At 37.2% G+C, this 12151-nt stretch overlaps 1 protein-coding gene across 1 annotated transcript in view; it reads left to right on the top strand.

The window, feature by feature from the left end:
• Nucleotides 1-12151, top strand: part of CFAP47 (cilia and flagella associated protein 47) — a 437978-nt gene that overhangs the window by 17497 nt on the left and 408330 nt on the right. Inside the window, exons 3-4 of the mRNA XM_078364097.1 lie at nt 4716-4831; nt 9305-9443. Of these exons, the coding sequence (XP_078220223.1) occupies nt 4716-4831; nt 9305-9443 (255 nt within the window). The remainder of the gene's footprint in view (nt 1-4715; nt 4832-9304; nt 9444-12151) is intronic.

The following is a 12151-nucleotide window of genomic DNA, read 5'->3' on the forward strand; positions in this document are numbered from 1 at the left end:
TCTATTTGATCCAGCAAAAAAATGATCGATCCTAACTAGGTCAGCAGGCAAAGAATACTGGGTCTGTGTGGCCTTTCTCTGCTGGTTGAGGAATTGTAAGACGCCCTGCTGCTATTGTTCCTCCCATCCCAGAGTCCTAAACCAGCCAGCTCTTTTTTTCACCACCTTTCATCATTCTCTCTTGCTTGCCTCATGTACCATTTTCAGAGTTCATAGTTGTGTCTAGTAGAAGGATCAGGAAAAAATGGGTTTATGCTGTATTTTTCTGGGCCAGAAGTTTGTATTTGTTTGTTTCTCCTCATTAGATTATAAAATTCTTGAGGTCCAGGGGAGTTTTTTTTTTTCTATAATCTAAATTGAATGTATATATACATATACACACACACACATATATATTCAGTGAATGTTTTGTGAATAAAGTTAGTCCAACTGGATCTGAAATACTCCATAATGGCATGAACAGAATGTGATTAAAAAAACTGTCTTGGAGTGAACACATTTATTTTTACTTTAGACTTTCTGTATGTGGATCAGACATGTAATGATCCTTCTATTTGTTGTGGAGTAAGCCCTGAAAGAAGAAGACAAAAACAGAAATTACATGTTTTATTTCTACATTTCTGTATATCTACCTGGATTTGCAAAAGTGCCCTAGTTGGCATATGATATAATTAGTGATTTTCAGAGCTTTTTTCAATGTGTAACCCAAAACCCCTTCTTTTACATTTAAAAATATCTAAGATTTTCATCATTAGTTTGAACAGTTGCAAAGATGTAATGGCTTATATATAGTAAGTGTTACTCTTTAAAAATAAGATATTTATATGACTTCTTAAAATGTATTCAGTAGAATGAATATACCATAATAATATGTTAACAGGTGAAAAACTTACCTCTTCCCTTTTTCCTCTTAAATTTGTAGCTGCATTCCATTTTTCACCACAGAAACACATCCTAATATATTATATTTTCATGTAATCTATTAGCATCACATCCTAATGTGTTAGCATCACATCCTAATGTATTACATTTTTATGCTTATGTTATTTTTTATGATCACCAGGAATAAAGTGCATATTCAGTTTGTCTATAGTTTATGTCTATGTGTATATGTACATATGAACATATGTGTGTGCATTGTGTAAACAGATATGTATTTAAATATACTTGCTACAGTCATGAATCATACATATTTTAAACAATTGTAAATATTATCAATACAAATTGATTCACACTCCATATATCAATCTAAGTTTGATTTATTAACAGAAAAGCAAACTATTACTGGAAATATTTATAATCAGATGAATGGGGCATCTTGAACTTTTATTTAGTTAGCATGTTTATGGATGATAGTTACTTATTGCTTATATGAATCCCACATACATTTTATCCCCATTTAAAATTTTTTTAATATATAATTTGCCGAGTTTTAGTAAATATATACTGTTGCACACCATCATTACAATCCAGTTTTAGAATCCTTCAATTATCCCAAAAAGTGTTCTCAATTTCTCTTGTACACATATACAGTCAATCTAGAGTTTTACTCTATCCCCAGGCAACCATGGATCTGCTTTCTGTCTCTATATATCTGCCTTCGATTTTCATGTAAATTGAATCCTACAATATGTGGTCTTTCTGAGTCTGGCTTCTTTCAGTTCGTTTTTGAGATTCACCCACATTGTTGCATATATCAGTATTTCGTTTTTCTTTCTTTTTTTTTTTTTTAGATGCAGTCTCTCTTTGTCACCCAGGCTGGAGTGCAATGGTGCCATCTCAGCTCACTGCAGCCTCCATCTCCCGGGTTCAAACGATTCTCCTGCCTTGGCCTCCTAAGTATCTGGGATTACAGGTGCCCGCCACCATGCCCAGCTAATTTTTGAATTTTTAGTAGAGATGGTGTTTCACCATGTTGGCCAGGCTTTTCTTGAACTCCTGTCCTTGTGATCCAACCCGCCTCAGCCTCCCGAAGTGCTGGGATTACAGGTGTGAGCCACTGCGCCCAGCCAGTTTGTTTCTTTTTATTGCTGAGCAGTTGTCTACTGTTTGTAACTCATAACCATCCTTGTTTTAAGAGATAGTTGGTCCAGGTTCAGAGTCTTGGTAATCAAGAGTATCTAGTCAAAATTCAGTGACACTGTTTAGGTTTTATCTTATTTATTTTCAGGGCATTTTCTTTTTTTTATTATTATATATTTTATGGGTTTTAGGTTTTGGGGTACATGTGAAGAACATGCAAGATTGTTGCATAGGTACATACATGGCAATTGCCTTCTGCCCCATCACCTACATATGACATTTCTCCCCATGTTATCCCTCCCCAACTCCCCACCCCCACTGTCCCTCCCCTAGTTCCCCCCAACAGACCCCAGTGTGTGATGCTCCCCTCCCTGTGTCCATGTGTTCTCATTGTTCAACACTCACCTGTGAGTGAGAAAATGCAGTGTTTGATTTCCTGTTCTTGTGTCAGTTTGCTGAGAATGATGGTTTTCAGGTTCATCCATGTACCTACAAAGACACAAACTCATTGTTGTTTATGGCTGCATAGTATTCCATGGTGTATATGTGCCACATTTTCCCTGTCCTGTCTATCATTGATGGGCAATTGGGTTGGTTCCAAGTCTTTGCTATAGATTTTTTGATATGGTTGTCTGCATAATGAGTAGATTGGAATGGAAGGATTTTTTGTAGTAATGTCTCTCAATTTTTTCAACTCTGTAAAGTTATATGGTAAAATTACAGCAGTTGTTTATCAAGTATTATTTTTAACAATGTGTCAGCTAAGTCAGTTGTATTTCCCTCTTTTAAGGTTGATGAAGGAGAATTGGATAAATACATTCATGTAGATATATTTGTTACCTAATCATTTTGGGCACTCACTTTATCAATATCAACACCAGTGTTTTTGATTGTCCCCTAGTTTGTTGTCCCAGAGATGTTTCCACTTCACAGCAATGCATCAGCATTAAATTAAGTTGTGGCACTGTTTACAATAGCAAAGACCTGGAACCAACCCAAATGCCTATCAGTGATAGACTGGATAAAGAAAATGTGGCACATACACACCATGGCAGCCATAAAAAAGGATGAGTTCACATCCTTTATAGGGATACGGATGAATCTGGAAACTGCTATTCTCAGCAAACTGACACAAGAACAGAAAACCAAACTCTGCATGTTCTCACTCATAGGTGGGCATTGAACAACAAGAACACATGGGCACAGGGAGGGGAGCATCACACACTGGGGTCTGTTGGGGGATGGGGGGCTAGGGGACGGACAGCAAGGGTGGGGAGGTTGGGGAGGGATAACACTGGGAGAAATGCCTAATGTAGCTGACGGGGGGGATGGAGGCAGTAAACCATCATGGCCTGTGTGTACCTATGCAACAGTCCTGCAAGATCTGCTCATGTACCCCAGAACTTAAAGTACAATTAAAAAAAAAGAGAAGACTAATAAGGTCACTCAGAATGACAGATAATTTTGTAACAACTTTATTGAGGTATAATTGGCATACAATAAACTGCATATATCTACAGGTTATATATTGATACGTTTTTACATATGTGTATACTCATGAAACCATTACCACAATAAAAGTAATGAACATATTTATTACTCCCCCAAAAGAAAGAAAAGATGACATTTATTTCTCCTTTGTATAAAGAAATGGGAGAGGAATTGTGAAAAGTGGGCGGAGAAAACAAAATCTGCACAGACCTCTTTGTTCTCTTTGTATCAGCAGATACACTTAATGAGATAGTAAAACAGGAAGATGCCTTTATACCATTGGAAGGTACTTGTTTACCTATTAGGGCATCCCTGAGTTTGACAACTTCTCATACTTAGCCTTGTGTTTGTCATTCTCTTCTTTTCTAGAGATTCCTTATACTATGGTCCTTATATAGGTACTTCCTCCGATAGCTGACTAGATACTCTGTTGTCCTCAGAGGTCAACTGTCTTTATATGCTGTGGTATATGTGAAGCCAAAACAAGATTTTAAGATTTTCATACAAGAGGAAGAGAAACTAACAGGAGATGCAGAGAAATTGTTGCATATTACCAAACTCTTAACACTGAAGTAGCCTCTGTCTCTCTTTTTCTCTCTCCCTCTCTCTCCTTCTCTGAGTGAAGTGTGAAGATTCCTAAGAAATTATTCTAAGGACCTTTTGCTACATCCAAAGGAGGATAATATACTTAGGAGTACTTTTTAACCATGAATGTCTAGCCAAATAGAAAATGTATGTAACCTTTGAGGTGTATATATAAGATGATAATGGATTTTTAAAAACATATATGAATACATGCTACAAATATGCTATAGTGAATTTTTTAGAAACACATATGAAAAATAAATGGTATCATTTTGTACTTAGATCTTGTTTTAGACCCTAGATGATATGTTACAGCATCACTACATTCTTTTATTTCATAAAAAATTTGGAAACATTCAGACTACTTATTTGGGATGGCATACCATGCACTTAGATACACAAAGTTTTATTTCTTTGTTAAAATGTAACCCATTACATTGTTTTCATCTCTTTATTTCATAACTCCTTTTATTGACAAATATGCCACCAGTAGACCAGTAAAGAAAGTGAAATGTCTTTTAAGCCGTTAAGTGTCCATCTATATTCCCCTACGTATTTAACTATCAGGCTGTTACGATTGTTAAATGAATTATGTGGCCTTCTTTTCTCCTCCCTAGGTTGATTCCATCCTGCCAACTGGCAATTGAATCCGTAGTTGATTTTGGCACATTGGTTGCGAATAGTAAAGTGTATCATAAAGAGATTACTATCACTAATCATGGCAAAGTTCCAGGTAAATACTTCCTGTCATATTTACTTATACTTTTAGAAGAGTTGGCATTATTTGAAATGTATACTTTGTGAAATAGATTACCTAATTTAACTGAAAAAAAATGATATCATTTGAAATAGGTCAAAACCAAAGGTCCTAAATAGTGTGACTATAAAAGACTGATAGGCAACAATTCAAGAAAAATTAACCTTCCTCTTTATGATCCTGATTAATACAGTAAGACTCAAATGACTGCTGATGTCCCTCAGGATAGGAGGCAGGTTAGTGTCAGAGAAATTACATGGTTCAGAGACAGAATTCGAGCACAGTGTTTATTAGTTGTGTGATCTGGGGCAAGTGTTTTTAAGACTTTTGAACTTTAGATTTCTCATTTATAAACTGCGGCTGATAAAATGTACGATGGTGAATTATGTACATACTTTGAATTGTGGTATGTTACTTGGCTCATCATAGATGCCTAATAAATATATTTGTCCTGTTTCTCAATCATATTCAACTTTGAATTAACATCAAGCTCCCCAGAAGGCTTTTACTTTTTTTTTTTTTTTTTTTTTGAGAAGGAGTTTCACTCTTGTTACCCAGGCTGGAGTGCAATGGCCTGATCTCGGCTCACCACAACCTCCGCATCCTGGGTTCAGGCAATTCTCCTGCCTTAGCCTCCTGAGTAGCTGTCATTACAGGCATGTGCCACCATGCTCAGCTAATTTTTTGTATTTTTAGTAGAAACGGTGTTTCACCATGTTGACCAGGATGGTCTCGATCTCTTGACCTCGTGATCTACCCTCCTCGGCCTCCCAAAGTGCTGGGATTACAAGCTTGATCCACCGCGCCCGGCCCAGAAGGCTTTTATTATTTTTTTTGTTGAAAGAATAAATGCTTCTCTCTTCTCCAGATTGAATTTTTTCCGGGAATTCCTACTGTGACTTAAGAGTCTGTGCGTGTGTGTGTGTGTGTGTCTGTATGTGTGTACATTCATGTATACTTTAATTTGATAGCATACAGTAAACATAGGATCGCTTATCCCTTCAGTGTCCTGATTCAATGGACCCTTCATCTCAGCTGTCTATAGCTGTGGATACTCTTATGTTTTATGTGCCCCCCAAGTCTTATCAGTGAGCAAGTCTATAGGTCTGTTTTACATGGCTTATTGGCAAAAGTTGACATAGTTGGCCACTGCCACTTTCCTGGGAAAACAAAATAAAAACAATTCAAACCCCTTTGGCTTCTGTGACCACTCTCTATAAAAAATACTCATTAATAACTCAGGACCTGAAGAAAAGTTGAACAAGGCCCAAATCTTAGTTGTATCACTTACTATCTGGGAGGCCCTGGACAAGGAATTTGCACTTCCCAGACATCCATTCTGTCACTTACAGATTAGAGATGAGATAGTACCTTTCTCCTCTAATGGTGGTGGTGATTAATAAAATGCTTAGCACACTCTCTGGCATATATTAACTTTTCAGTAAATACTAGCTATTTATGTTATAATTATTACTTTTTGACCATCTCTCCCACCTTCAATTCTCTTTTCTAGACTGGTGTTCCTGTCTGTGGTATATTAAATGTCAATGTTTCCTACAGTTTGCCATAAACTCTTATGTCTCTTCAGTCAAGATGCTCTTCTTGGTCCATCATTTCCCTTTCTTTTATTTCAGTGACTTTTCCCAGATCTGTACAACCCTTTGGGTATATTTCAGTTTTCTCAAACTTAACAGCTTCCCCAATACTTCTTTTTTCTTTTTCAGTGAATGTTACCACTATGTATTTGGACATTTCAGAAACTTGGCAACATTTTCAACACCTCTCCCTTTTTCACTTCCTACCCCCTTAGTCAATTAGTAAATCTTATCTGTTCACTTCATAATTAAGCCAGTAATCCTACTTGTGTCTGCCCAATGCCACTTTTTTTTTTTTTACCAAAAAGCCATGATCTTCCCTTGCTAACCTAAATTATTTTCCTGACATTACTTCCTTTTATTTTATTTCCCACACATATGCCAGTGCCATACCTGAGAAGAAATGAAAATTTGATCACAAATATTCCATTTGTAACATTCTTTTTTTTTTTGAGATGAAGTCTCGTTCTGCTGCCCCACCCAGGCTGGAGTGCAGTGGCATGATCTCTGCTCACTGCAACCTCCACCTCTTGGGCTCAAATGATTCTCCTGCCTCAGTCTCCGTAGTAGCTGGGAATATAGGCATGTGCCACCATGCCTGGCTAATTTTTGCATTTTCAGTAGAGATGGGGTTACACCATGTTTGCCAGGCTGGTCTTGAACTCCTGATCTCAAGTGATCTGCCTACCTCAGCCTCCCAAACTGCTGGGATTACAAGCATGAGCCACCGTGCCTGGCCAACATTCTTTTTATCAATAACTCTTCTCTTAGGATGATATTCTTGCTTTTGTTGTTAGCAATTTAAAAAGCCAAACAAATAGTTTTTGTATTAAAGTTAAATAAGATATAGTAATTTTGACATACCTGCAATTTAAATGTACTTTGAAAATTAAACAATATTATTTTGTATTTTGTGTTGCTTCTGAATAAGTTTTTGAAATCTTCACTTAAACTCTTTTGTCAAATTATGTCTAAATGGTTACAATATAGGAAACTTTGACTCAGTCTTAACTAATTTTATATACCTTTTTTTCTTATGGAATTGAATCAATAATACCTATTTATTTGAAATGGACATAATTTTATAGATTTTTTACTTATGATAGAAAATTAACTTTAAATATTATGTTATTAGCACATCTATAAAATGACTGAATTAACCAATGTTGTTAGTTACTTTGTGTTTTCAAATATTGTGTTTTTTATCTTTTCATTACTTTTGTTGTGCTAACATTTTGTTTCCCTAAATTAAATGAATACTTTTGAAAAATGTCATCAGATGTGATTTAAAACTGGTGAATTCAGAATTTGCAAAACTGTTTATTTTAGCAGCATGCACATTCGTGTTATAATGATACAGAGACTAGTGATTGGCTGCTTCTATTTCTTGGCCATATTTTAAGTACTGCTTAGTGCTAAGCGGTGTGTAGGGCATGGTGACCACAGACGTAAAAAATAGATTGTATCTGATTTCAAGGACTGCATGCTCTAATATAGGCATAAAACATTACCATAAATTATGAACCATTTCTGCTTTCAGAATAAGAATCTTTGTAGTCTTTTTCTCATATACGACTTGATTTCAGTCATAACTCATCTTTGCCCTTATCCTATGTGAACTGGTTAAATTCATCTCCTGGGGAATGGTAGTAACTATAAGTATGAACCTGTGGTCAGAAATATCCAAGTGAAAATCTCATCTTCATTAGTTACTAACTGTAGTAGTTATTGCTGTATAACAAACCACCCTAAACTGTTTTCAAACAGCAATTATTTTTTAAGTGGTCACGTGGTCATGTGTATGCAGATTGGCTGGAACTTGGCTGATCTAGGCTGAGCTCAGCTGGGTGCTCTGCTTCAATCTGAGGCAGCTGGGCCTGTTCTGTTTCTCACTGAAGGTCTGTGGGTCAGCTGGGTGGCTCTGCTTCACATTTACTCATTCTAGGGTATAGACCAGTTACTCAGAAGAAAAGTTCCTAAAGTCAAGGTGCTTGATCATGTAATTTGCTTTGGTCAATAACATGTGGGTGGATTGACAGTTCCAACCTAGATGCACTTCTACCATGGGAAGTGGGAAGTGTTTCTCCTGAGTAATTGCTGTCCTCTTGGCCCATGCCCTAGAATGAGCAAATGTGGAGCAGAGCCAACCTGCTGACCCACAGCCCTGCAGTGAGAAACTCTGGAACAATAGGGTAAAGATACGAATGTGGAAAAAGGTAAAGAATTGTGCTCAACAAGCTAATCTACCACAGCAGTTGTGTGACTTTAAACAAGTCATTCAACATTTCAAAGCTTCTATTTTCTTATTTGCAAAATGGAGGTAATGATTGAAACTATTATATCATAGATTACATATGGAAATTGAATAACATATGCAGAGCTCTTAACATAAGTGTCTGAATGTAGTAAGCAGATGATACATTTTAACTATTGGTGAGAGTTGAGTTCTAATAACAGGATCATATTTGTTGGGTGACCTTAGAGACTGGACTTACAATTAAAGCCTTAGTTCTGTGTACACTGTAGACCATCTACTCCAGGGATATTCAATCTTTTGGCTTCCCTGAGCTACATTTGAAGAAGAAGAATTGTTTTGGGCGACACATAAAATGCACTAACACTAACAATAATTGATGAGCTTAAAATATCTCAAAAAAAATCTCATAATGTTGTAAGAAAGTTTATGAATTTGTGTTGGGCTGTGTTATAGCCATCCTGGGCTGCATGTGGCTCATGGGCCACAGGTTATGCAAACTTGGTCTACTTTTTAAAGTATGTTGGTCCCCTAATGAGAGACTGTGAATGCAACATTGTAAGGGTCCAGATATAAACTAACTGCCTTTATTCCCTTTAGGCACATTTAATGCAGAATACCATGGCCAATTACCCATCCTCATTTTTCCAACTAGCGGTGTTGTAGATGTTAAGTCATCACTGGCTATTAAAGTGGATTTCTGTGCAGACCAACCAAGAATTGTAGATGAAAAGGCAATGTAAGTATATATTGTGGTTCTCAAAATTCTAATATGGATTTCAGTGCTTTTTTGTTTAACGCTTCAGATGTGCCTTCCACTGTATGTTAGCTTCTTTGTGCTTTCATTTAGCATTGTTCATTGAGTCTCTACTATTTGCCAAGCGGTAGTCTTTTAAGAAACAGGAAGAACTAGAGGATGGTATATAGGTACACATAACGGGATATTCTATTCTGAATTTCATTGAGGTGAGAGAGTGGACCAGGAAAGGGCTCCACTGACAAGGTGATAGTTGAATCAAATACTTATTGGTGAGTAGTAATTAGCCAGGCAAAGAGCAGTGATGTGATTTAGGGTGTGTGTGTGTGTGCACGCGCATACACGTGTCTGTGTGTGTGTTGGGGTGGTGGGAGTTAGTGATGGGAGTAGCATAGAGGAGGGATTTCAGGCAGAGCAAGTAACATACTGGAAATCCTAGAGGCAAAAAGACAGTATTGCATGCTGAGGGATCTGTGGCAATGTAAAATTAAAAAGATGGAGAAGGGGAATGACAGGAGACAAGACCAGAAAAAAGGTATGAAATGGTCCAGTTTGAAGGGCTATGTAGTCCAGTATTTTTGTGCAGTATGTCTCAATTCATTGGTAGAATGTGCAATCAATATAATGGGCCATCACCAGTATTTTTAACAAACGAATTAAAAATATCAGAATGCGTCTGTGGAGTGTGTGTGTTGTGTTGGTTTGTTTTTTGTTTTTTTGGGGTGTGTGTGTGTGTGTGTGTGTGTGTTCCTGCATTGGAATGTAAAATACATTTTTTAACTGAAGGTCACAGTCATGTGATAAACAGTCATATGATAAACAGATGTAAGCCCTGATAGGAGCTTGAGTTTTATTGTGAAGGCTATGAAGTCTTAGGAGGGTTTTAAGGAGATTATCATGATTAATTTGTATTTTAGAAAAGTCATGCTAGTGGCAGTATACAAAACAGACCAGGGAGTACAAATGTGGAGTGAGAAACTTGACTAGAAATTATAGTAAAGCAAGAGGAAAATGGTAAAGGTCTGAGGTAAGGTCAATTGAGAAGACTGATAGAAGTGTGCAAATTGGAGATAGGCTATGGAGTTAGATTTGACTAGATTTGGTGACTGATTGTAGCAAAGGAAGGTAAGAGGTGGAACAGGGTTATTGGAGAAGATGTTAAATTCAGTTTTGACATGTTGGAATGGATTTACTTTTCAGATTCCTGGTGGAGCTGGCTGAGGCTTATTAAATTATCTTGAGCCCCAGAAAATTTGGTTTAGATGTACAAGTTGAGTGTTCCTTACTCAAAATACTTGAGATCAGAAGTGTTTTAGATTTAAATTTTCTTTGGACTTTGGAATATTTGCATTATAATTACTAGTTTAGTATCTGTAATCTAAAAATCTGAAATCTGAAATGCTCCAATAAGCATTTCCTTTGAGTTTTATGTCAGCATTGAAAATGTTTTGGATTTTGGAGCAGTATGGATTTCATATTAGGAATACTCAGCCTGTATAGGGTTGAAGATCGTTAGTGTATAAGTGGTAGAAGAAACAGAAGTGTTGAGAATAACTTTGAGAAGGAGAGTAGAGTGAGAAAGAGTAAGACGAAAGCATTACTATTCGTGTTAACTATTTATCAAATTTCAAAAAGATTCCAGTCTTAGAAGAGTGAGAAGTTGGGCCTCAGTTAGTTAAAAGAAAACCTTGAAATTCTGGTGTCAAGGAAGCTAAAGGAGGAGTAATATGCAAAGAGATGGAATAAACAATGCCCAATGTTACAGGATATAGTGTAAGATAAGGGCTTAGGTGATGGTTGTGGAGTAGTCAGTTATCTGTGGTATCTGATGGGCCTAAATTGAAAGATTGCATTTATGCTGGAGAGGGATAAAAATGAAAGAGCGGTTCCCAAAGGAACTGAAATTTATCTGAGAAGTGAAGTTTAATGGTGAAATAATTATTTCAGCAAAAAAGTGGGAATTTTGCTTTGTTTTGCTTTTATTTTTTTTTTTGAGACGGAGTTGCAGTCTTGTTACCCAGGCTGGAGTGCAATGGCATGATCTCGGCTCACTGCAACCTCCGCCTCCTGGGTTCAGGCAATTCTCCTGCCTCAGCCTCCCAAGTAGCTGGGATTACAAGCGTGCACCACCATGCCCAGCTAATTTTTTGTATTTTTAGTAGAGACGGGGTTTCACCATGTTGACCAGGATGGTCTCAATTTGTTTTGCTTTTGAGATGGGATCTCTTTCTGTCACCCAGACTGGAATGCAGTGACACAATCATGGCTCACTACAACTGCGACCTCCCAGGCTCCAGCAATTCCCCCACCTCAGCCTCCAGAGTAGCTGGACCTGAAGATGTGTGTCACCATGCCTGACGATTTAAAAAAATATATTTTTTGTAGAGATAGGGTCTCACTGTGTTGCCCAGGCTCCTCTCAAACTCCTGGACTCTAGCAATCCTTCCTCCTCTGCTGCCCACAGTGCTTGGATTACAGGTGTGAGATCATGCCCAGCCAGCAGTGGACTTTACTGAGATACTTTAAATGGTAAGGAATTGAGGTGTAAGGATGGCGATAAGATTAGCTGTTGGACTTGGGAGATAAGAATTATAAAAGAATTTCAGAAATTGAGAACAGAGGTAACCATACAAATCACTTAAATAATTGGCAATATGAATATGCCATTGAGTTGTTTCTGGGGTCAGTTC

This window comes from Callithrix jacchus, chromosome X (genome assembly GCF_049354715.1).
Source record: "Callithrix jacchus isolate 240 chromosome X, calJac240_pri, whole genome shotgun sequence".
Taxonomy (NCBI): Eukaryota; Metazoa; Chordata; class Mammalia; order Primates; family Cebidae; genus Callithrix; species Callithrix jacchus.